At 39.8% G+C, this 27159-nt stretch overlaps 2 protein-coding genes across 2 annotated transcripts in view; one reads left to right on the top strand and one right to left on the bottom strand.

Moving 5' to 3' along the window:
* LOC121520599 (contactin-associated protein-like 4) overlaps positions 1–27159 on the bottom strand; it is a 222844-nt gene that overhangs the window by 49284 nt on the left and 146401 nt on the right. The window contains exons 14-17 of the mRNA XM_041804138.1: positions 23877–24039; positions 21657–21784; positions 19315–19485; positions 12877–13095 (exon numbers count right to left, since the gene is read on the bottom strand). Of these exons, the coding sequence (XP_041660072.1) occupies positions 12877–13095; positions 19315–19485; positions 21657–21784; positions 23877–24039 (681 nt within the window). The remainder of the gene's footprint in view (positions 1–12876; positions 13096–19314; positions 19486–21656; positions 21785–23876; positions 24040–27159) is intronic.
* Positions 2205–8828, top strand: LOC121520600. The gene is made up of 7 exons (XM_041804139.1): positions 2205–3572; positions 3782–3942; positions 4105–4201; positions 4368–4703; positions 4800–4953; positions 7083–7192; positions 7319–8828. Exons 2-7 carry the CDS (start codon positions 3881–3883, stop codon positions 7643–7645), a joined length of 1086 nt encoding a protein of 361 aa, XP_041660073.1. The 5' UTR covers positions 2205–3572; positions 3782–3880; the 3' UTR covers positions 7646–8828.

The raw sequence follows: 27159 nt of genomic DNA, 5'->3' as shown, positions 1-27159 counted from the left end.
ATGCTAGCTACAATATACGCCAGGGCAAAGGCCACAAAAAGTAAATATTGCTAAATATTAAATATTGCTAAATAGAGAAATGTGTGGGTGTTATTTGGTTACTTCACTTAAAATAGCCGTAGAAGAAGGTCTAAGCAGAACTAAAACGGGACCGCTGATGCTTTTAATCTGAAAACGGAGACCAAAGAAAGTCAGAGCAGCTGAATGACAACCACAGGCAGCTAAAGCCCTGTTAGATTTAGGTGTCAAACATCTACAGGTGCAAAATGCTTAATTTAAATGTTTTTAAGTATAAAGCCCATCAAATCTAGGCACTTTGCTGCTCTTAGTCTGACAGCGTTACTTTTATTTGGCGATACATCGCAAGATTTAGAGCCATAGCCATAAATAACTCTGGCTAAATATAGCTACGTATTTTCCGCCACAAGATTAACGGGGTATGTGTTAAGGAACGTTATTGCTAAAGGTACATAGTTACAGTCATAGTAATGTAGCAGGCTGAAAACTTCAATTTAACATATTGACTGAAAACAAGACACCCCTCTGTTTTTTTGTTATAAATTCAGAAGGACTCCAGCTTATTTTAGGATTTGTACAGTGTTAAACTTTTCGTCCAGGAGATGGCATTATTGTACCACTGTGGATAGCTTAGAGAGACTGGGTAACAAGATCTGCACATGCGCAGCTCAGTCATTAAACAAACTGCCATGAGAAAGACGTTCAGTCTCGTCCTCTGTCGTTCCACAGGTAATATAAAGGTTTCTTTCATGCTCTTGCTGGTTATATATGGCATAAACGTACTGTAAAAGTCCTTTGTGATTTTTAAACAGGAGCTACAGTTTTGTACGGTTTTGTAAACATACGTTTCTAGCTTTTAGTCAAGACGTGTAGCAGCGTGCTAAGTTTCCTTTGAGTTTCAGTGAGAATAGACGTTCAGTAAGTGCAAGTAAAGCAGGGAACACATAAATATAATGGGGCTGTTTTACTCCCGAATTTCCCCCTTCCCGACCAAGTACGGCAAACGCCCGATTATCTTAGGTCTTATAATATTATCCTATAAGATTACCCTGTGGTATGAGGTGTGTTAAGAGTGAATTTGTCCCGATAATTGGCCCCGAAAACGGTCGGGGCCGACAATCGTAAATGTTAAACTTGTTCATAATTTACGACCAAAAATCCTCGTGTGTGGGGCAAGCCGACGACTCCCAAGTCCTGACTCTGTGAATTGTGATGTGGAACGGAATATAGCCAATCAAGGAGCGAGTTGACTGGCAACGACCATAGACATTATATGCATCTAAACCTATATGTCTCTGACAACAACTCACCTCTAGCTCGCCCAGTAGACTATAAATTCCGTGTTCGCGCTGTCTCCAGGATTTCCACAGTCTTCTCTTTTTTTTTTCTTAGTTCGTGACTTTTCCGTTAAAAATAGTCCCAAGAACACCATCATTCCGTGTTCTTGTTTGTCCTCCTCCATGTTGCGTGCTGTGTTTTCCGGTTGTTGCTATGGATTGTTACTATGTTTCCTCTTCGTCATTTTTGTTAGATCACGTGTGATCACACGAGATTTCTGGCTTGCAGGACGAGATTCTAGATTGGTGGGACAGAATCATGGTGTGTGTGGTTTGCTATGTTGACATTATCAGAGCACATCACACACAGTACGATCAAAAATTTTTAATGCTTGATTTTTTATCTTCATGTGTGGGGTCCCTAACAGATAAAAATCTCTTAAGATTCAAAAAATCCTTATGAGTACCCCACTTAATTGGAGTGAACGTAAAGCAGATGTTCTTTAAACAAAAAGGAATGTTTATTTTCTCAATTGCTTGGACTAGTAGCCAGTAGCAGAGAGTAAGTAATGTTTAATGCAGGTATTTATCATTCAATGTTTCATTCGTTGTTTACCGCTCGGTAATGGCGCCATTTTGTTAAATCTGTGACTTTTTGTACAGCAGTAGGATTAGCTGAGCTCCAAGCATACACTGTATGTGTTTAATGTATTTTATTACAGTGAACATCTTAGAACATTTTAGATGTATGCAATTTATTGAAATTTTGCATCTGTTTCACTTTACATGAACATGCCATTGTTTAGTTATTGCCCTTTGGATTTTCAGCGAATTAGTAAGTTTCATGCTGATATTAAATTCACTTAAAGATCAGTCAATAAACAAGCTGCAATGAAAAAGGCGTTAACTCTCGTTCTCTATCATTCCACAGACTGTAATTTAACTACACAGTGTACTGCACCTGTGTAGTGTTGCTGCCTCGACAGATTCCCCTAGGTCCAGCCAGTAACAGTAACATCAACGTTAGCCATTATTAATGCTGACAAAGTCATGGATAAGTTTCAGGAATTCACTGTCAAGTAAATTTTAAATAGTGCCATATATTAACGTCACTATATTATCACTTTAATTTGAATGTAAAGCGTAACTTTACAATATTCCTGTGAGCAAGCATTAATTTGAAAAAGAACGACTTCATAGATCCAAAGCAGAACTACTGGTGCTTTTATTATAAAAAAACTAGGCTCCCAGTGGACCGGAAGTGTCGATGTAGTTGCTGACAACCGTCGAGGTTGGCCAACAGGGTAGCAGCTTAGCGGTCATCCTAAAGTTAAACCATAGTAGTAAGCGGTGACTTTAAACGTAATGATCCTCCATTCAGTCTCCTCTTAACCTGATAATCTGAGTGTTATGTGACGACACCATGAAGGCAGTAAAAATGAAGCTAAAAAGAGATGTGAGACAAACATGGAGGCTCAGGGTGATGTCTGGTTTAACTTTACTTTAGCTAGTAATTCGTTGTTTGACATCTTTAAAATATGACCAGGCAAAACAATAAAATAGCAAACTGATAAAGGAAATGAAACCATGAATCTTTGAAAAGATCTTCACCTGTCACCAAGCTGAAACTGTAAGTGAATGTGTCATATCTTTTCTCAATGTATTTTAATGAACTGTGTGAAGCACTTTGAATTGCCTTGTTGCTGAAATGTGCTATACAAATAAACTTGCCTTGCCTTCTCAAGTATAACCTGTATGCATGTTGTGTGGTACATTTAAATATGCTTGTAAAGGCATTATTATTGTATTGATGGTGACAGTGATGGTGAGTCATGTGATTGTGCTCTTTGATGGCACATCTTCACACAGGAAGGCAAGGTGTTATAATATTGGGTGAGGTTCTGTAGCTTTTGCTTAGCTTTGGATTGAAATTTATTTGCACTATACAGTGGGTGTAAAATAGCATTTTCTAATCTCTTCTCTTTTTTCTAGGATGCTGAACCTGAAAGCCTTGTCAAAGTTCTTGCTACTGTCTTTAAAAATGGAAAGGAGTGCTCAAGGAAGATTTATAGTGTTCACAGTACTGAACATCTCATAAATCAAACAGAGCAACTAGGTTTTACATTTGACCGTGTTCTGAAATACCACACAGATTTCCAAGAATTCACTGATGTTGACAAAAACATAGAAGTCAAGAACTTTGACAAATTTCAGGTCTTCTTGTCGAGCACAGATGTATTACCCCAACCAACTGCAGGAGAGGCCTGCCAAATCCAGGTATTTTGTTTTTGTACTATATACTAGTATGTATATATGCATTGTTAATGTGGGCGAATTCTAGGGCTTTATTAGGGCTGGGCAATACTAGATAACATCCATATTAGTATACAGTATATTGTCCGATGTACCAGACAGCAATAAATATATAAATAAACACAGTTTTCTATCATGTTGACAATTATTTCCCTATACCTCCATCAATGTAGCATGTACCAGTGCCAGATGAACTGGCAGGCTTGCAGTCACTACTTCAAAGCAAAGCACCAGAAATACTTGAAGAACACAAGAAAACAGGAACACTTAAAATGGAGTCAAGAAGGCTCCTTGTCAAAGTATGCATCAGTCATCTGGTAGAGAAGCATGGCTTGTAAGTATGAAAACTAAAAAAGACCACCTTGGCTTTTAATGAATGGTCCTTGCTCTGGTGAATCTTTGTCCTGAAAGATGTTTTGATGAATGTAAAATGGGAAAATGTTAGGCCTGATTGGAGTTCAATGTCTGGATTTTGCTCTTCTCTACCTCCACCCAGTTACCCACCAAGTGCTGAAAAAGTTGTTCTTGCAAAGAATATCATCGCCACTTTCCCATCCTTGAGGGTTCAGATCGAAGGAAAAGGAGATGGTTTTGTAAGTACTATGTAATGTGTAAATCATTTGCCGACTGTGTAGGATTTAAAAAATAAAATTAGCAGCTCAAGTTTAACTTGTATTTTATAAAGAATGCATTTTCAACATTTACACGATAAGGAGAGTATTTTTGAGGTAATTTTTTTTTTTTTTTTTTGTTTTTTAGGAGCATTTTTATGATCCATCATCACATTGTGGATTCTTGGAAATGAGACTGCGTAACATCCGCCGGAAGCTAGAGGCAGGTCAGCGCCGTTACACGAAGCGTAAGATAAGCTGCAATACTGAATCAGGGTTAGAACAGGACCAGGGGGACAGCAGTGTGACCAGTGAGTGGATCACCCTCATGAAACGGCTCAGGCCCTCTGCAGAGAACACTCCGTCAATCAAATCAGCAATGGAGAAGACGTACGCCATGCGTAGATCATGGATATCAAAGGAGTCTCCCACAGTGGCTGAAATCTTCAACGAATACCCACGCTTCTTGGATATGCCAAGTCTGGTAGGTCTCTCACAATGAACAATTAACATGTTTTTATATTGTTAGTAACACTGTTAATTTATAGTATATCCTAAAAATGTCTCCTCTTTTTGTAAGATGGATCTCGAGTTTGGCAAAATGACAGATGGAAAGACAGATCTGTTCATCAGAAGATGGGAAGCCAGCATCATACCAAAGCTGAAAGCAGTTGCTGCCATGGAAAAAAGTGATGTTGCAGCTCTTACAGCGGGAATGGAAGACCAGACAGATGGTATGCGCGTTTATATATATATATATCTTGTCTTTCGATGTACATGTTTCTTATGTATAATTAACGATAACAATGTTAACCAAACAGTTTTTGATATGAAGGGCCATTAGTGGTGAGTCATGGGCTAAATACAATTATAAAATATTTTAAAGGGTAAGTAAAGAATGTAGGAACCCTGGTCTTATTTTGTAGTTACCAATGGTGTTGATCAGTAGAGTTATTTCAGTGGGGCCACTTGCCTGTGTTGTCTTTGGTTGCAGCAAGGAATAGGTTTCAGTATTTCAGGGCTTGTACAGAGTAGAAGGTAGCTCCATTGCTTTTACATCAGTTATTGGCAATCTAGGCAGAGGTGTGGGTAGGTAGTGCGAAGAGCGAGCATAGCTTATGATTAATTAAAAAAAAAGACTCTACCGATCAAAACCAGTTTGTAAGTCAGAAATGAGGTTAAAGGATAACTTCTGGATTTCTGGACCTGGGCTGTATTTAGGAACCATAATCAGGATGATTGGCACTGTATTCTGTAACTTTAGGCGGCCAGTGTGAGGGCACACTGTTTACTTCCAAAGTATGTCAATCAAAGTTCTTATTCTGCTACTAACAGGCTCAGATTGTAACGACAACATTATAGAAACCATTCCTACCTTTTTATTTGCATGGCAGCGCCTTATTCCTCCATATTAACAACTTTATTTCAAAGGCTGTCCTGTTCAGTGCCTGCTTGTATTTGATCATACAAAAACACAGAGTTGCTACATTTTCACACAAACAATTAACAATCTGAGCCTGTTAGTAGCAGAATAAGAACTTTGATTGACATACTTTGGAAGCAAACAGTGTGCTCTCACACTGGCCGTTCTAACTTAGTTTCGGTTTCAGGCAAAAACCAAAGTTACAGAACACAGCGCCGATCGTCCTGATTGTGGTTCCTATCAACCTATTGCACGACTGGATAACCCTAAATACAGCCCAGGTTCAGAAATCTCAAAGTTATCCTTTAAGGCTCCTACATTCAGAGCTTTACCCTTTAAACTTATTTCCAACTCAATTTTTAAATATTAACTCATTGAGTGCCAGCCCTTTTATAAAATGGAAAGTGGCTTGTGCCAGTGTTTCTGGCCATTTTGAGTCATATTTCAAGACCCACAGAATATTTTGTACTATGACTTTGAAAACACCAAATAGCTCAAATGAAAGAAGAAACTCTATTTCATCATGGAAAAAAACGTTTGTTTGTAGCTTGTTCCATTCTTGATTTACCTTAAGTTGGCTAGAGGCTAGTTTCACCAAAAAGACCACTTTTTTCTAGAAAGCTGAGAAAAATGCATTTTTGTGAAAGAGAGTCTGTCAAGAAAAACAACGATTTGAATGTTATAATTTTGCCCTCAATGACATAAAAGACATCTGAAAATTCTATTACAAATGTAATTTTATTGTAAAATAAATAACATTGCTTCCACTCACTGTCATTCCATTCAAACTCTGGAACTGGACAGCCTCCACGGGACCTCCCTATACGCCCAAGTTCTCTCCTGCTTGCCGCTGTATACATCCAGCTGGCGAGAGGCTGCCTTATTTCTCCGACAAACGGGGGAGACCTTGCGGCATTCTTTAGCTTGTTGGCCGCAAAGGCAGATCAATGAAAGCGCCGATCAGCGCTGTTAGGTTCAGTGTCGGTTTCAGTGAGTAAGCGATATTTCGGGCTAAAGTTTAAAGTTTCTTCCAGAGTCTATTTTATAAGTTTTAGCTTAGATTTCCTCCACAATGATTCCTCTGCTCTTTGACCCCAGGGTCTCCACCTCTGATGTTTTGATCTACCGTCACTTTCGAAAGTAGTGTTCCGACTACGTATCCCAGAAGCCCCAAAATTACTCACAGGGAATGTGAGAGCACCCCCTTGTGCCAGCCGCCGAAAAAACACTTTGACGTATATATACATCAATGGCACTCAAGCGTTGGTTTTGAAATGACGAATATATATGTCAATGGCACTCATTGAGTTAATATTCAAAGTGAATATCCATTCAGGGCGAAAAGAATGTTTTGACTCCAAGGGTCTGCTTTTTTTGAGCTGCTTTTAACCCTACATTTGAAAACTTTGATTGTACCTCCTAACTGTTTTCACTTTTCAGATGGAAAGTGCTACACAATGCTGGTTGTTCTCACACATCTTCTTCCACCACTGCCTGGGAGTCGCTGCAGTGTGAAATCGGCAATATCATTCCTACTTGATTTTGCACCGGTAAGTTTTCCAAGGACTGTTAATTGTAACTATGTTGTACACATTTTATGTAATAATGCATTTCATGCCAATTTAGACATATATCCTGAAATCTATAAGAAATGTATATTTTTTTCTTTCCCTAAGCCTGGAACCAGCATTGCATCCCTCTTCAGCAACCCAGAGATGGCATCAAAGACCCAGCCACTGCTGATCTGCATGGGCAATCTGAAGAGCATAACACGACAGTACATCATCATTGCAAGAAATGACAAGGTGACCGTTCCGGTAGATGGTGGCCTGACATGCGCCCTGGACAAGCTATTCAAGCTGTACTGGGTTTGCAACTTAGCCTATCCACCACAGCTCAGCTCTGTGTTCACCTTCTTTGAATACATCTATGATGTGACCATCTCAACCAACAGGAGAGCCAAGGTACTGGAGCTTATTTCAAAACTTCAGGCTTCACAGTAAATCCCAAAATAATGTACACGTGTCCAACGTGCAGACAATTAATATCAACAGAAGTAAAGAAATTAATTTGGCATTTACGTGAAATACATGCCTTATCAGATGGACAGGACTTGACTATTATCTGCAGCCAAGATGGTTGCCCGAGGACATACTGTAACTTCAATTCATTTTCCAAACATCTTCATAGAGACCACCAGTCCACAACAACATTCATGGACAATGTCTCATTTCAAACTAATGACCACAGTTCGTCAGATACTTCTGAACCTGGGACATCTAATGCTGAGGGAACACCTGACTCTGTTTCACTTAAAACTGCCGTTCCAAGTGACTGTGTTGCCTCCTTTGTGGCGCAAATGTACTCATCCTCAAATACAACTTTAATGGATGTTACAAAAAGTGTTACCTGCGTACAAGAGGTGTTAGAGAGGACTGTAGAAAGTCTGAAACATTCAACAACTGAATTGCTTAATAGCCTGCAGGTGCCACTAGACAATGAATCTGTCCAGTCATTGATGAGTGAATTTGAAAATGCCAAACATATGTTTAAAGATGTAGACACACCCTTCAAAATGAACAAATACTTTTCTGAGAAATTTGGTCTTGTGAAGCCAAAAGAAATATTTCTTGGTCACAGGGCAGACACTGCAAGGAAACAGGGACAAGTGAAACAAGTGCTGGCGGCAGACACATGCCATTATATATCAATAATTGAGACTGTTAAATTTTTGTTCAGTAATGACCAGATGCAAAATGTTTACCTTCAGAGTAAGAGGCAAACTGAAGGGAAAATGCACAACTACTGTGATGGCTCTCAGTTTTCATCTCACCCATTATTCGGAACATGTCCTCAAGCCCTCCAAATACAGTTGTATTTTGATGACTTAGAAACAACTAACCCTTTGGGGTCCAAAACAAAAATTCATAAAATGGGTGCCATTTATTTTGCCTTGAAGAATCTGCCACCTGAACTTAATTCATCACTCTCAAATATTCACTTATGTCTTCTGTTTAATTCTATGGACAGAGAGGTATATGGGTTTAGTAAGATTCTGGAACCACTGATAGAGGACATTAGACTCCTTGAAAGTTCAGGTGTACAGGTGGAGATACAAGGACAAAATCATCAAATGTATGGAACGATATGTGTCTTGACTGCAGATAATTTAGGTATCCATTCCTTATGTGGATATGTAGAAAGCTTTTCTGCGAACAGGTTTTGTCACTTTGTATGCGGTTGATAAAAATGTTGCTCAGTCTGTTTTAGATGAAGATAAACTTGAGAAACGCAACAGAGAAAATTATCAGCATCATGTCTTACTAAATGATCCAAGCTCAAGTGGAATTAAATGGTAATCCTGTTTGAATAAACTAAAGTATTTTCATGTGACAGAACACATGCGTTGACATTATGCATGATATCCTTGAGGTGTAGCCCCTTTAGAGGTGAGACTAATGTTACACCATTTCATTTTCGAGGAAAACTTTTTACCCTAGAAAACTGTTGAATCATAGAATTTCAAGTTTTCACTATGGTTAAGTAATTGAAATAAATAAGCCAAGTGTTTTTCTCAATCTGAGAACCTCTGACAATGCAGTAAAACAGACTGCATCACAAATGTGGTGCCTTTTGCAGGTGTTACCATTTTTAGTTGGTGATCTTATTGATATGGGAAGTAAACATTGGCATTTATTCATTTTGCTGAGGGAAATATGCAGCATTGTCTTTGCACCTGTTGTCACCTACGGGCTTGCTGTATTTTTGAAACAACTCATTATAGAGCACCACACATTATTCAAGAAGCTCTATGACCGAAACCTGATAAAACACCATTTTATGATTCATTATCCAAGGATGATGGTTATGTTTGGACCTCTTTCCCAGCTTTGGTGTATGAGATTTGAGGCAAAGCACAATCCTATAAAAAGACATGCCCATGTGGTTGGAAATTTAAGAAATATTTCTAAAACACTGAGTTACAAACATCAAGTTCAGCAAATGTATAACTTCAAGTTAGGTGACCCATTTTCTGAGAAAATGAGTGTTTCAAATGCATACCCTGTTGCCATCAGCTCCCTGAAGAAATCAGATTTTGTATTGGACAATATCAGATCAACCCATAATGACAACTTAACTTTGAACAGCACTGTCTATGTCGCCCACACTGTTAGTGTACTAGGCCAAACTTACAGAAGTGGCTCTGTACTGGCACTTAAAGTAGACAATAAAGGTGAGCCTTTGTTTGGTGAAATTGTTCATATTATACCAAAGGCTGATAATGTATCCATTCTGATACTTGTAAGACTTCTTACAGTGAAGTACTTTGCTGAGCATTTTTATGCTTATGCTGTTCAACCAACTAAAGAGTATGAAATGATCAGCCTGAGCAATGTTGCAGATGCCAGGCCCTTGGACATAATGTTGGGTTTTGCTACAGATGAACTATACATAAACCCAAGGTACAAGATTTTTTAGTTCTCAAGAATGCAGAAAGCCAGAATATGAAGGTTTATCACCTTTTTTTGTTATGATACTGTTTGTATCTTGTTACATATTAGTCACTTATCCCAGCTGTTTATGATTTATATGACCATAAGAATGTATTGATATTGGTTTTTTTTAAAACTTTTTCAGTGTTAAAAATGGTTAACTGGACATGCTATTTTCTGGCATTCCAAGCACTGATGGTTCTGATAGAAACACACAAAGAGAAATCCTTGCTCATTTCTCCTTTGTTCTTGTTGCCTGAACATGTAGGCCAGAAGGAAGTGGAGTTTATGAAGTTTTTGTGTTGATGTATTCTGTACCCTGTCAACATTTAACCATTGATTAAAATGGTTAACATTTTTATATCCGTCTGTTTCTTGCTTTTATTGTTATTACACATTCCTGGTAATATGTTTAACAGTTTAGGTTGTAATCTAGTACTTTCTGGTAATTTTCAATGACACATAATCAACACTTAATGTGTTAAAACAGCACATCTGAGTGTGTTAAAATAGCTTACACAGTGATTGTGTAAAATATATATATAAATGACACATCTGAGTGTGTTAAAATGGCTTACACAATGATTGTGTAAATTGTGTGTTTGAACAACACATTTCTGTGTTAAATTACGTGACACAATTTTTGTGTTAAAATAGTTCACACATCTGTTGTGTTGAATTTAACACAACATGTGTCGTCCCTGAGCACACTCGACACGTGTGTTAAAAAACTGCACAACATGTGTCAATTTTAACACATCTCTTTTTGCAGTGATAAGACTAACAAAAATAGATCTGTGATGACTAAAACTGACAAAAACTAAGTTTAGTTTTCATCAAAAAAAAACGCATCTGTATCTCTTCTGCCTCTCAGATGTAGAAAGCAGCGACCCGAGGTTTGGTAGAGTCCAAAGAACACACTGCCATGACTTGATACCAGATTTAGGCAAGAAGATAACTGCTTGGACTAAAATGTGAGGACTTTTTATGGACTAAAACTAGACTAAAATGTTTTCAGTTTTTATCAGCTAAAACTAGACTCAAACCAAAAAGGATAGAAATGACAAAAATGGGAATAAAAACTAAAATGCATTTCATTTAAAGACTAAAAGTAAGATTAAAATGAAAAATAAACTCTGCTTTTAACGAAGAAATGTCGTCAGCTTCTGATAAAACTTGCGCTTTAGCAGCATCCACGCTAATGTCTTCCGTAATTATTGCACCGGCCACTTGTTGCTGCTTGCTTACATCACGACTCCGCTGCGCCCCAAAGTACTGCCTCTCGACGCTGGTTGGTCCAGTCACTTTCTGACCGGGAACAAACTGTTTAGATGGGAGTTTTGCAAGATGGATTTGCCAGTGGGAAACAGGGAAATGGGCAAATCCATCTGCTTTGCAAGGTTAATGCTTCGCAGTGCAGATAGAGCCTGTGGAAACTGGAGGTTAGGCTTACTGATATTTACTTTTAACGTCCAAATCATGTATCCTGTTTACCAGCAAGGGATAAGCACGGGGGCTGCTGACTGTGGCTTTTGAACTATGATCCAAAATCTAATATATTCTTAGGAAATTCGAAGAAAATTACTCAAAGGATTCTTTAGATATCACGTACCCTAGAAAGGGATGAACACGAGGCCTTCTGACCTTCACTTAAATCTATGATATCAAAAATCTAATCAGATTATCCTTAATCATCCCTACAACTGATAACTGTGTAACTTTTAAAGAAATCCATTTAAAAATCCATGACATTTCATATTCACTAGCAAGGGATGACCTTGACCTTTTGTCTATTTGATCATATCATCCTTGAGTCAAAGTGGACATTGGTGCAAAGTCTGAAGAAAACTTCTCCAAGGGTTCTTTGGATGTTGCATTCACAAACGCTGCAGATGCTTAGACAGATGCTACCAGATGGAAAACTCAAAAACACAGTGCCTTCAGATGAGCTAACGCTGGTGTGGAGGCATAAAAACCCTAATAGCAATAATTCCCCTCACTTGACACTGTCTATTAGGGCTCACTGATGCATGCTCTGTTTATTAACATGATTATTGGTCAGTGGTCAGAATCAATCGACTCAGCACTTTCCTATCCAATAGTCCTGAGCAGTTAAAGGAAGGTAGACTATTCTGATTTATCTCACTTTAATATTTATCTTCCTTCTTCAGTAGGTTTGAGTCTGCAGGTGAACACGCCTGGTAATGGGTCTAATTTTAAATCTCAGTCTGTCACGGTTTACGCTGTAGAGCTTGGGATGAAAAGGTAGCAGGAAGCCCCTGTTGAACAGATGTGCAGACCCAGCATCTTCTGCATCCAATACTGCTGATCAGACAACAGGATGCAGCCAATAACAGATTAGCATGGGTGACAAAAGAGGAAACAGCGTGGAGGATTACATTGTGTACTACATGGTACTGACTGCTAAACATTAACGCCCTGATAGATGGAGCTTTGGTAAAAGTTGTGTAGTGGTAGACGTGAGTATGGTTTACCATAGTTGCTGGAATTACCCACAGTATTAGAACAGTGGAAACAGGAAATTAACATCACCTCCTAGCAGTGGTGAACTTTCCTCACTATTACTTAAGTAGCAGGAAAGATTCTGTATAGTATTTTGAAATTAGCTGTCTGCATTCATGCATGCCGCTCATTTGGACAATTAGGGAAATTTCCAGCAATGAGGTGTATGTGTGAAAAGATAAATGCTTATAAACTGTAAACAAGCATCTCATCCTCACCTATGAACAGCTGGCTGTTAAGCTGCAGGTGGAAGTGTCCGTCTGCAGGAGCTTTCTGCGTGGCGACAGGAAGTCCATCCAATCGTAGCGACGCCTCCTTGACGTTCCGCTCAGCTCTGACTCGATGCCACCTGTCGTCGTTCAGCGGCACGCTCGACTCCACGCGGACCTCCAGCGGCCCGTTACCCACGTCAAAGGAGAAAACTACCTGAGAGGAGGCTGCCGGGATGGGACAGAGAAGACAGGAAGAGGTTGGGAGGGAAAGATGTGATTTATGGAACAAACGGCAAAAAAGAAGGAAATAGAAATAAGAAAATAGAGACAGAAGTACACAGTTTTCTGGCCAATCCCAATACCAGACTGCAAACAAAACGGGACAGAGCATTTGCAGAGAGATCAAGTCAGGTCAGCTGAGTCAATAAGATCTTTTAAATCTTTTCTTATACTTTTATTGGAGAGCACTGATTCATTTTTGCCTATTTTTTTAGGATTTGTGTTTCATTTTTTAGATTTCCTTAAATTAATTTTATTTTTTTTAGATCAATTTTATGTTTCCACATTTTAGATTCTTATACTCCCTTAGATTTTGATTTATGACCTGGGTAAAGAAAGGGTGAATTCAGTGCCTTATGACTATAAATTTTACATTCAGTCCTTGTAATAACCAGGTAGAGACCTTTTGCATGCATGTGGACAGTGAAAGTGCCTGTAGCGCTGCAGAATTAACTTGCTCATTACAAATGTCAGATACTCTCTAAAATGAGGTTAGGGCACTCACAAACTCAGACACTTATGAAGACCACACTGAAATAGGTGTTTATCCATCTATAGGCAGTGATTATACAGCATAGTTGTCCACACAGTGACCTCTTTGGTGTTTCATTTAAATGTCAAAATAAAGTCTTCAGACTACACAAGGAGGCATACTTACTGAAAGCTGATAGTCTGAGAATGCTAATCTTTCAAATTCTAATAATCCAGGGTGCAAAATGTGCACTACACAGATTACCACAGGGAATTTGTAGATGAGAGAAATATTAAGGACTGGCATTCAGTCAGTAAGATGCACTGTTTGTGGACTGGGTGAGGCTGCGCAACTAGTCAAAATTTACTGCAATATGTCCTACTGTAATTTTCTAATTACACAAAATACCTGCAATGTGTGTCAACACATTTAGAGGGTTTTTTAAATGACTTTTTTGGGCCTTTTATGCCTTTATTGACAGAGGAGAACAGTGGACAGAATCAGAAACAGAGATCAGAGAGCTGGGGAGAGACATGTGGGAAAGTGCCACAGGCCAGATTTGAGGGTTCAGGACCCCCTTGGGGGGATGCTAGAGTTTCAGGGGGATGTGAGGACCTGTCTGTTCTGAGGTTGTTAAAAGTAGGTTCACTCAAGCTTTCTAAAATCATGATAAAATCCATCTGAATGATTCATAAAATGATCTTTTGGTACATTTAGCAGAGACGTTAGGCCCTATACATTATGCAAACATTCAAGTGCCATTTTCCATTTATTTATTTTCAACACTACTTATCCCATTTAGGGTCATGAGGGGCCCAGCTGTCAATGGGTGAGAGACAGGGACACCCTGGACTGGTCTGTTGCAGGAATGACTTCAGACAGAAAACCATGCATGCTCACACTCACATCTACAATATATTTAGAGTCACCAATTCACCTAATGAGTATGTTTTTGGTCGAGGTACCTGGAGAGAACCCACGCATGCATGGGGAAAACATGCATACTGTAGAAAGGCCATGGCAGGTATTCAAACCAGGAACCTTTTTGCTGAGAGGCAACAGCATCTAGGGGTCTGGGGCCTTTCCCAGCTGTCAAAGGTGAATGACAGGGGGCACCGTGGACTGGTTGGCAGTCAATCACAGGATGAAATGTAGAGACAAGCAACAAGGTACGCTCACACCTACGACCAATTACAACAATTCATCCAACGAGCAGGTGGGACAACTTTAAAATGCCACATTTTAAAGGAGTTTGGTTCAGTGTTTTACCTGTATACAATAAATCCTGCTGATATTGGTCATCAAATGAACTACAAACAGAAACCAGAAGACCTAGCAGTGAAAATCATGACCCCTGCATATCAATTCAACATCTCCAAGTAGGATCTGTCAACATCAGTTCAGAGAGGCATTATGGCCTACAAAAACCCACACATCATAAGCGTATGGTCACTAAAGCCAGCTTACAAAACATAAGCATTGAATCAACAACTATACAAGGCATTGTCTTGGATGTTGACTTCGTGACGATGCTGCAAATGTAAAAAGGGACTTTGAAGGATTGTTTTCTTATGGATAAAAACCAAAGAGCTTGGTTTCACTCTGACTCTCTATTGTTTCCTCTCAAAGCTGTCTGCTCAGCTCGCAAACACCCTGTCAAGTTTACTGGAACAAAAGTAGTCGATTTTGGAGAGCGCAGGCGTCTCATCTCTCATCCTTTATGTTTTTGAAAGGAGAAGATGCATTACCGTGTGTGAGCATAACAGCATGAACCAATATCCCAGCGTTTTCAGCTAACTTCATTTAGAGATTGTTCTCGTAATGAGGCTTAGATACAGAGATGCAGAGCTGGAACAACTACTCTGGTGAGCTGCCTGAGGACAGACGCTGACAGTGCAGCAACGTCCTCATGCTAGATTGTATTTCTCTTTAAATCCCATTTCTATGAAAATTTAAAACCAGAGAAAAATGAGGGAATGGGCAGAGTGATCTCAGACTGCAAATGACCCTCATTCCTAATCCTCCAAGGCATTAATATAAGAATCACTAAACACCAGGCAGCATGTTTGGTCATAAACAAGCATCTCATACATAGATGCATGTCTATAAGCATCGTAAGGAACCCCCTTGTGGGTAATTCTGCCACATTTTTAACGACCACACGGCTAAAAGGGGCTGTAAAACCATAACACCTCATACACAGCCTGAGTGTTGTTCCCATAAAGCCAAAACACCAACCATTATTGTTCCACTTCTATATAATAAATCCTGAAGGAAAAGGCAAACATTATCAACAAGATGAGAACAAGAAAGATCTGATCTTTGATTCCTCATTAAAAAGAGGCAAAGTGAATCATTTTGTTTAACTGTATGTTGTAACACCCAACCCTGAGGCAGCTCTACAAGGGGACCAACCAACCACAACTGGACCCATAAAAACCACATTAAACACCTTACTGAAGGCAAAATGGTGGGATTGATTTAAATAGACAAAGAAAAAGTAAATAATTAAAAAGGTATATCTGTACCTGAGAGGTGAGATGGAGCAGCCACCTCTTTACAAAAACCTCACTACAATGCCGAGGTCAGCCTAAACAGCCTCCATGTCAGTTTCTGTGGTCACTGTCAAATTAGGGACCATTTTTTTCATGCTGTGATATTCCCAAAAGTCATGATATACTATAGGCTAATTGAAATCACGTGATCCCAAATATCTTTTAGGAGTCATGAAATGACTGAAATGATGAAAATTTCTACATACACTAAATACAGTCCCTTTAGCTTACCAAAATAAATCATTTTTACCACAGTTTAGCTGGCATGGAGGCAATCAACATCACAAACGACTCAGTCCTGCAGACCTCCTGGTACTTAGCATCATCTATCCAGATATAGGGAGACACGGATTCTTGTAGAGAGCTAAGAGGCTAGCTGAGCTCCTTTAAAATATAAAAAAATCACTTTTAATTGAAATGGTGGTGTACTTCCATCTGAACCTCGTGGGGTGAATGATCAAGTAATGATACGCCTTCACAAACAAGCCTGTGCTATGAAACGGCTCTTTAAGCCGTGGTCGCTAGCTCACGTTTGAGTGTCAGTTTCCTTTCCTCTGTCCTTTGTCATTGTTTAATCCACATTTTTAAAAGCCTACACCGCGTTCCAAATTATTGTGCATTTTTTCTCTTATTTTCCTAAAAAATCGATGCAAATGACAATGTAATTTTCAAGTCATCAGCTGTTAGAGCAAGATTCAAATTTTATTGAACAAACCTCCCAATGATAACTATTTAAAAAAAAATAAAAACTCAAAATGCACTGTTCCACATTATTACGCACAACAAAGTTTTAAAACATTTTAAAGGTTGTAAAGAAGTGAAAATGGTCATTTGTTGAATATGCAGCATTAGGAGGCCATATTTACTGAAATCAAAAGATATTTCAATCAAAAACATCTTCACAGATGTTTTTGGAGAGTTTCTGCTTGAATTTCGTTGCAGGATGTCAGGATATCCTCCCAGAGCTGCTGTTTTGATGTGAACTGCCTCCCACCCTCATGGATCTTTAGCTTGAGGATGCTCCAAAGGTTCTCAGTAGGGTTGAGGTCAGGGGAGGATGGGGGCCACACCATGAGTTTCTCTCCTTTTATGCCCATAGCAGCCAATGACACAGAGAGATTCTTTGTAGCATGAAATGGACCATTGTCATGCATGAATATCATTTTTCTACATAAGGCATGGTTCTTCCTTTTGTACCACTGAGGAAGTGATCAGTCTGAAATTCCACATATTATACTCTATATCTCTATACTTTGCCGAGGTCATTTTCCCACCTTCAGGGACCCTGAAGGGGCCTACCAGCTATTTCCCCATGATTTCGGCCCAAAACATGACTCCACCCCCTCCTTGCTGACGTCACAACCTTGTTGGGACATGGTGGCCATCCACCAACCATCCACTACTCCTCCATCTGGACCATCCAGGGTTGCACCGCACTCATCAGTCAACAAGACTGTTTGAAAATGAGTCTTCATGTATTTCTGGACCCATTGCAACCATTTCTGCTTGTGAGCATTGGTTAGGGGTGGCTGAATAGTAGGTTTATACACAACTGCAAGCCTCTGGAGGATCCTACACCTTGAGGTTTGTGGGACTCCAGAGGCACCAGCAGCTTCAAATACCTTGGTTGCTGCTTTGTAATGGCATTTTAGCAGCCTCTCTCTTAATCTGATGAATTTGACTGGCAGAAACCTTCCTCATTATGACTTTTATGCCTTTATCTGCATGAACCTGTCTGTGCGCTGACTCAGCCACAAATTTCTCCACAGTATGATGATCATGCTTAAGTTTTCCTGATATATCTAATGTTTTCATATCTTGTCCAAGGCATTGCACTATATGATGCTTTTCAGCAGCAGAGAGATCCTTTTTCTTTCCCATATTGTTGAAACCTGTGGCCTGCTTAATAATGTGGAACATCCTTTTTGAGTAGTTTTCCTTTAATTGGGCTCACCTGGCAAAAAAATTATCAGAGGTGTCTGAGATTGATTTCAGTGATCCAGAAAGCCCTGAGTAACAATACCATCCATGAGTTTCACTGAAAAACAAAAAAATTGAATGTTTGTGACACTAAAATCCAATTTACATAATAATTTGGAACGCGGTGTAAAGGCTTGTATTTGCTAGACGCACGCATGAAAATGAATCTGCACTCTGAACTTCACAACTGTCAGTGCCCTCATGCGGACATGCCTCTATTATTCTGGTGTGGACATCGATAAACCAATCCACTAGAGGTGGTCGTCTCTCACTGAGCTACTTTGATGCTGCTCCATATAATATGTCTGTATTTTCTGATAACTCACTCGTTATTCGTTTATATTTCCTGAGAAAACTTGATTAAGTTCTTTCAAATGATTCTTCTTCATTGTGTTTGCTACTCTAGGTTGAACTGTTGGCTGCAGTGCTCAAGACTACTCCACGATTGGCAGCAGTATTACAACATTTGATCTGTATCCTTAAGCTTCAAGAGAACAGATGAAAAACAGACAAAGTGAGCGCAGAGCACGGAGAGCATAAAAGTGCCTTCACCAGTACCAGACGAAAAGCTGTTTGAGTGTTAAACAACCAGCTCTACTGAGCTGAGCCAGATGATCTGGACCTCTTAATAAATAAAAAATGCAATTATTGCTATTTTAATATGAAATATTCAATAATAAATGAATCTTTCAGTTTGGAAAACCAGCCTCAGCTGACCTCAGTCCTCCTGTGCAGCTCTGTGCTGGCTTCATGCTGGGTCTGAGTTGGAGCAAATCCCTGCAGGCAGGTTTACAGAAGTGTGTCAAGGTTTCTGCTGAGGAGTAGAGCATGCCAAAGGAGAAGATTAATACCCATGACTGTGAAATTTCATGTTCCACAGTCACATTTGGGTGAAATGTTGAAGAGTCAGGTTGTCCGTGTGTTAAAAGGACGCGACTAAGATGTTCAACTTTTGTGAAAGTGAGGACAAGAAGGTCAAGAAAATCTGAGCTGTGCCTAAGATACCGACTATATTTCTTCAAGGATAATTTTGATACAGATTAAGTCTGTAACCTCTGGGCTTTTTTACACAGATCCAGATTAAGACTTTGACTTCCAGCTTTCAGTGACACATCGCTCTAATCCGGATTAGATCTTCACCCTCCAGCTCCTACTCACAGCTCAGTTCGATGCGGATGAAGTCTTTGATGCCCAGGTTTTCCAGGAACACACCGGAGGCTGCCGTGGTTTTAAAAAGGAAGGAGATATCTGCGCTCAGCTCGGCGTGGAAGGTGGGGAAGTGGAGGTACGACGTCTCTTTGTCGAAGAATGCAGCGTTCCAGAAATTCCCTGAGAATCAAAAAGAAACGTCACCTTTAGGTTATTTGAATGTGAGGCATGTAGCTAACAAATGAGGCAATGCACAAAGCTATGGAGACCTCGTTTGATAAATCAGGCCAAATATTCATTCATCCATCTACTTTGATAGATACTGAAGTGCTGTAATTAAAAATAATTGAAAGGAGGATCCTCAGTGCGATACTTTGATTTACCTTGTAATGCTTTTAATGAGGAGCAGGTATCAAGGTGTGAAATCTTAAAAGCGAATGGGCATTAGCCATCGTTCTGCTAATGATAATTAGCTTCTAGATGTTAAGGTACTGTACCCAGAAGAATTAATTTACCACATGACTGGGAGAGGGGATTAAATATAAAACACCATGCCAGTTCTTCTGTAAAAACTGGAATGATCTGAAAAGAATTAGTCTGTTATGGATTTAAAACAACTCAATGGGATTTCAGGGTTCTTATTCATCGCCATTGCCATTCGAGCCAGTCCAGTGTGTTTTCTGACGTCCCATTTTTAAGAATTGCATTAATCCTTCTATTGTTTCTGCAATAGCTAAGCTGTCCTGATAGCTGTGCATCAAATTTTCTCTTCAGAAAAAGATAAATGTGCTTCATTCTTGAAATTTACTAAAAATCACTTCAAGTTGAAATGTTTGGAGTCTCAAACTTAAAAACACAACATGAGGATTTTCACACTGAAATGTCAGCGTTAAATACAAAATGACTACTGCTACGTGAAACCTACAACTCCAATTCCATAAAAGTTGGGGCACTGTGTAATGCAATGATTGTCCGATCTCATAAACCCATATTTTATTCACAGTAGAAAATTAACAACAGATCAGATGCTGACTGAGACGTTTGACCATTTCATGAAAAAATTAGCAAATTTTAAATTTCACGGCAGCAACAAATCTCAAAATAAGTTGGTACAGGGCAACAAAAGGCTGCAAAAGTAAGCTGGCGGAGCATTTTGAAACCAACTAGGTTAGTTGGCAACAGGTCAGTCACGCGACTGGGTATAAAAGGAGCATTTTAGAGAGGCAGAGTCTCTCAGAAATTTGGCAGAGGTCCACCAATCCATGAAAAACTGCATCAAACTACTTTAACATAAAACTGCAAAGACTTTGAATATCCCACCTTCTGTGGTATATCACATCATCAAAAGATTCAGAGAAACTGGAGAATTCTCTGCGTACAAGGAACAAGGCTGAAGGTCAGTATTGGATTCTTGTGAAATTCAGGCCCTCGGGCACCTCTGCGTTAAAAACAGGCATGATTCTGTACTGAAAATCACTGCATGGGCTCAGGAACATTTCCAGAAATTATTGACTGTCAACACAGTTTGCTGTGCCATTCATAAATGTAAGTTAAAGCTGTAAAGCTGAATGGTAATAGTAATGGTAAGTAAAATGGACAGAGGAAAATGGAAAACTGTTCTGTTGTCCGAATAAACAAACAGATGCTGAGTCCTGCAGCCTAAAGAGGAGAGGGCTCAAAGCCTGCATCTCTGCTCACCTCTGTAACTTCTTGTTTTGTACTGAGGTCAGTGTTCAACACAAACTTCTCTCCATAAGGTGCATTTACTTAACAGTAAGCCACTGCTTTGGTTAATGCTTTGAGCTTCACAAAAACCATTCTGGGACCGCCTGCAGCATTAATCATTTTTAACAGCTTTTCTCCCTTGTTATGTGAAATACCACAATGAAACCAAAACATTGTTTTACTATTCAGTAAACAAGACTAGGCTCACATCTCGTATATGACTGACTTCAACTATCTAGGATGCCTGTTGAAAGCTGCAAATTCACAGATGTGGATGTGCAAACGCAGGTAAGGACAGCAGAGAGGAGTAGCTCCGCCTATTCACCGGAAAAAGTTATACACAGCGCTAAAGACAGAGCGGAGGTGTCATCGGAGGTCCACTATGTACCATGAACTGCCATTACATATCCCTCCTCCTGCTGACGCAACTCTGTAACGCTCTGAAAGTCATAGTCAGTCAGTCAGTCAGTCAGTCAGTCAGTCAGTCACATACAGACCCATGTGTTGGGCCGACCCTGCCAGTCAGCCAATAAACCAGATGGTTTAACACCAGAATTTCCAGAATTAAAAAAAAAATCCTGTAATTCTCCCATCATATGTAACCAGGCAACTGGAGCTGAACTTACTGTCTCCATGACAACGGAGTGGCCCCACCCTGTATGCAGCCTCTGACCCCGACCTTTGGACGTCCCCCAGCACCAGAGACCTGACAGGGAGGCTCTCTTTGTGGGTCAGTAGTCCAGAGTCCTCAGTCCTGGAGGAGGAGAACAAGGAGAGTGAAGCTCAAGGAGGAAAAAGATAATAGATGATGGAAGGAAACTAAGCTTTTAAAGGAGAAGAAAACAAAAAGTTAAAACAAAAGAGGAGATGGAGAGAGAAGGAATGTATAAGTGTAGGATGATGAAATTATTAGGACAGAAAAAAGGAGGGAAATAATTAAGAAAAGTAGAAGGATTGAATTAGAAAGGGCAAAAGATAGTAGATGAAAGAAGCCAATTAAAACCCTGAGAAAATGTATGGAAACAGGATGTGCATAAATTAGGGCAATGTATTTAAGGTTTTATATAGTAACAGGAAAAAAGAATGGCCACATGTCACATTAAGGTGCCAGAAAAAAGGCATAGCTCCAGGAAATGTACGCTAACTGCTAGTCAGACAGAAACTCAACAGGGTTAACTTCAGGTTAGTTATTCATACATCCCCTAGCAACTTCACCCATTTTTATGTCCCTTATTTAAGAAATGATTCTAAAAGAACTGTGCTAATTTGCTTGATTAAACATAGGACATAGGACTGCTATTAATTAAAACTACTGAAGTGACTTTGTCATCAGTTATAGGAGGATATTTTAACCCCGAGCTGGATTCTCTTATAGACATACAGATGCAAAGCATGACATCTTTGCCTGTTTATTTGACAGCTACATAAAAAAGAGGCAAAGGGCACAAACAGCTCAGTAGCAAAGCTGATAATAAACCCAAAAGGTCAGGTTTACGCTATTCAGGTGATTTACATGACAATGTTATAGCAGGCAAGAATTTTCCAGAGCAAGAAGAAAAGGAAAGTATATTCATTGAAGTAAACTGAGGAGAAAAAAAACTAAGAACATTTGTGTTTGGTAGATTATTTCTTTTTTATAACAATGATACTTGGGAATAAATTTTATAAAGTTGGAAAGCCTGTTTATTTCCTTTTGAAATTCCACATTTGTAAGTAAAAACATGCCTTTCTGGGATGAGCAGCAGAGCTGAGTATGCTGGCGTCATCCATGAAAAATTGTCCGAAACACTTATTCTGCTGTTGCTATTGATTTTTGTTTTGAGCTTCTGGTTCCCCCAGGTGCTGACAATCAGGTGCTTTAACTGCAGTAAGTCCAGGTTCTGCCTACAGCAGTTGAATCGTAGGGTTAAAGTGTGGAGAAGGCAAGAACGTTATGCTGATTGCTGCACCGATACGGTAACATCTTTAGGTGGAGGCAGTGTGATGGTGTGGGGAAGCGACTCCCTCAATGGGAAAACGAGGCTTGTCATCATTGGAGGCAATCTCAATGCAGAGAGATATCGAGATGAAATTCTGCAACCAGTGGAAATCCCATATCTCCACAGTCTGGGACTGAACCCTATCCTCCGAGATGACAGCGCTTGCCCCCTCATAGCGGGGTTTATCAGAGACTACCTCCAGAGTTTAGGGGTGGAGAGGATGGAATGGCCTGCCAGCAGTCCTGACCTCAACCCCATTGAACACTTGTGGGATCAGCTTGGGCGTGCTGTTCGTGCCAGAGTGACCAACACAACCACGTTGGCTGACTTGCGACAAACGCTGATTGAAGAATGGGACGCCATCCCACAGCAGTGTGTGACCAGGCTGGTGACCAGCATGAGGAGGAGGAGCCAGGCTGTTGTGGCTGTGTATGATTCTTCCACACGCTGCTGAGGCTCCTGTTTGTTAGGTGAATAAATTGTTAAATTGCCAATATCCCTTGTTTCTTCAAACCTCAATAATCAAATCCAACAAACAACAGTCAACAGCAGAATAAGCTCTTTGGCATGGGCAGAGATGATTTGGCCAATTTCATGGGCGCAACCTACATACTCAGCTCTGCTGCTCATCCCACAAATGCATGATCCTTACAAATGTGGTATTTAAAAAGGAAATAAACAGGCTTTACAATGGTATAATATTTATTGCCAAGAAGCATTTTTATAACAAAGAAATAATCTACCAAACACAAATTTCAATCAAATTGGATCAAAAATTTCTATTTTAACCAAAGCTCAAAGAGAGAGAGCATTTCTCTCATCGTACAGTGTGACTGAGTATTTCTGTATGTTGTGAAGGTTCAGTACCACTCCACGCGGTCTGCGTCACAGTTGCAGTAGTGTTGAGGGTCCACACAGTCACCCTGCAGGCCGCAGGCACACTGCTGGCTGCCTGGCTGGGCCCCACCCCAGTAAGTCTGTGGAGTTCCAGGACCAGGACCTCCAAACCACCAGCTGAACGGAGAGCCCTCTGAAAAAACACACAAGGAAAAAAACGCACTTTATCTTTCTGATCATGCTCTTGTGTAACATCTCATCCAGTTTCACTTTATTCCAGCCTTTAACAACAAAAACATGGGACTGTTTTTGTCCTGCAATAAGACATTAAACTTCTCCCTCACAGCTAAGCCAATAGACCTGACTCTTAAGATGAACAAAAAATGTCTTATAGTTATAGTGAGCTGCAGTAACACTCATCTGGACTCTTTGTGGATGTTCAAATTTTACTGTTTTGCCAGAAGAAAAAATAAAAGTGGTTGATTAGATCCATAAAAGCTTTCTTGTTTCTCCTTCTCATCCTCAAAAATGAAACTTGTCCAGCTCTAATTGTTTTTAACCGACTGTGTTAACCTTTCATGTAATGAATGTAGCATCATCGTCACGTACTATAAAGGACAGAAATAAGAACAATTAAATGATGAAAGTGGAGGTGATAAAAAGTCATTCATTTAAAAGGGAATAATAAAAACATATAAATTAAAAAATGGAATCATAAATTATCACATTGTTTAATTAATTTGAGGCCAATTTGATGAAAATTAATGCAAACTGATTCCCTCTCTCTCTCTCTTTCCCAACCTTTCAGAAAATGTGTGCTAAAACAAGCCATTCTCAGATTTTCCCCTCGTGATGTCATATAGCACCGCCCCCGGGTTCTGTTGGCCCTTCCCTCTTGGGAGAAAGTTCCGCCCTCCTCTCCTGATCAGCCACATCCATTAAGCCACACCTATTTCCTGAGAGGGGTGGAGTCAAACAGCTGAGTGACATTTAAAGCCACAGACACAGAATCAGCTCGTTGTGACCAGGGCTGAAACAGAGGGGTTAATAGACATGCAAAAATCCAATACCAGAGTGTTTTTTCAGCAACAGACTTCACAGGCATGTTTTGGGGACCTCTAAGACCAATATAGACTTGACTTAAAAGGGTAAAATATGTCCCCTTTAATAATAGTATAGTATAAATACTGATAATGAAAAACAACAATGTCTTGTCTCAAAGAATTCCAGAGGTGAATTTAGAGATTAGTCACCAAAAGTAAAACAATAATACCCTGTTGCTTGCTTTAAGCATCCAGCATTCGTCTAGGTCAGTGGTTCACAACCTGTTTTACTATGAGGCCCTTTACTTGTATCATAGAGGAGCTGAGGACCCTCAGGACAGACACAAACAAAAGGTCATTGATGGATGTCAAAAATTAACATCAAATTTAAAAGTTTTCATTTTTAAAATTTATATAAAATAGCCCAACACAAAGGTTTTCATATTAAGAGCCTTTGCATGGACTATTCATACATTTTTTGCATGATTTCAGTTAGTACGAGTGAGTCTATAATTTTGGCAACCTCAAAGCATTTGGTTAATTTAGGATTAACCTACACCTGAATACACCAATTAAAGTCCTAACCTGGCATCTTAGTCTAACCATAACCACTCAGGATTTACAGCTACTTTACACTTGCCCATGCCATTTTGCTGGCAGACTGTAAAGGTTGAGAATCAAGCAGTGTAAGCAAAGTTATCATTATTTTTATACTAAGGAAAAAGTCATGAAAATTGCATTTTTAATCATAATTTTCAGAGTAACAAACCGTGTGTAGTGTTAATGATGGGTGGTTACAAAAATTATGGTTACAAAAAAGTAAAATTGTGTGCTGTACACAAAACAGCTCAACCCAAATATACTCCTTGCACATACCACTGAATCCCACCCTGACCTTTTACACATTCATGTCTGAGGGTAGGCTGTGCCAATTTTTGTTGGAAAGGTAGGGTTAAGTAAAACGGGGAATGGCCCTTCAAACAGAGATTTTCCAAAGGCACATTTAAAACTGAGTTATGGGAAACCACCACATCCCAGAAAACTTTGCACATCTTTGGCAAGATGACTGCTAAAGAAATGTCCTCTCACGTGGGTTCTCTCCGGGTATTCCAGCTTCCTCCCACCACCAAAAACATGCTCGTTAGGTTAACTGGTGACTCTAAATTGGCCGTAGGTGTGAATGTGAGCATGCCTGGTTGTCTGTCTCTATGTGTCAGCCCTGACAGCTGGAATAGGTTCCATAAAAAGTTGCCTCAGTTTTGTCTCCCTTTCTTCAGGTCATGGTATGGCTTTAAATCCTGCCATTAATAGCCAGAACTCACCTGCCAACATTGTTAACACTTAAACAAATGGGCATAACGTTTAAGGAAAAGCGGGTTTTAATGAAGCCAAAGTAAAATGAATATTTTGTTACACTGATAAGAATGGGGAGAATTTAGGTTAGAAATATGGTTGACTGATGGAACCGGCTGGAGTGGCGACTTCTTTACCGTGCATTTTTGGGTATTTTTGGCAGGACCAAGTGTCTAATGTTGACGTGCCCAGGAGAGTGAGGACCGGAAGGGTCAGCTGCCCAGTTCACTGCATACTGGGTGTGCAGGACCCGGTGGGTCGGTTCAGCTGCCAGGGGCGGCTAACCTCATGGAGAGGTCTGCTGGGAGAATTCTTAGAGAGATGGGGTATGGGCTTGGTGCAGACCTGGAAGATGGCCACCAGGAGGCCAGAGCAGTACAGGACCAAGGTTGATGCAGCGAAGTGCTGACCTGGCATATGCTCCCATCCCCAACCTTACCTGAATATGTCTAAAATGTTAAACATGGCTATTGCAGCTGAACTTTATAATGGACCATGTTTTGTTGACCTCAATGGGCACCCCATATATCCCCCTTTTTCCTCTTTTATAAGCAGCCTTGCTCTTTGAGAACTGCTGGAAGGGGGAAAGGGGGCACTCTGAACCAAGGGGTAGGGGTGGAAGTTAGAAATGGGACTGGAGCTTAATGGCAAGGTGACAAAAATAGCAAGATGGCAATGATTCTGATCAAAATGACCCTTAACGAGTGCTGTAAAGCACAAATGTTGATTGGATGCAATAAAAAGTGATGAATAATTAATTTCACACACACTGTTTATTGCACAACATTTTAATTTATTTTTAATGCTAGTTGTTTCCAATCACATGCATTTTCACCACCTCAATATTTAACACCACGTTAAGTTATTTCCACCTTAGAGGCCTCTTTAAAAGCATGGTAAATAAAAAGTGTCTGCTG

The sequence above is a fragment of the Cheilinus undulatus genome, linkage group 13, assembly GCF_018320785.1.
Source record: "Cheilinus undulatus linkage group 13, ASM1832078v1, whole genome shotgun sequence".
In the NCBI taxonomy this organism is placed as follows: domain Eukaryota; kingdom Metazoa; phylum Chordata; class Actinopteri; order Labriformes; family Labridae; genus Cheilinus; species Cheilinus undulatus.
Note: the sequence above shows the minus strand (reverse complement) of the source record. Positions and strands in the feature narration are given on the sequence as shown.

Coding starts and splice junctions, on each gene's coding strand:
- LOC121520600 (XM_041804139.1), top strand. CDS start 3,881: ATGGAGTCAAGAAGGCTCCTTGTCAAAGTATGCATCAGTCATCTGGTA. Junction 4,704..4,799: donor TCTTGGATATGCCAAGTCTG/GTAGGTCTCTCA, acceptor TCTTTTTGTAAG/ATGGATCTCGAGTTTGGCAA. Junction 4,954..7,082: donor AATGGAAGACCAGACAGATG/GTATGCGCGTTT, acceptor TTCACTTTTCAG/ATGGAAAGTGCTACACAATG.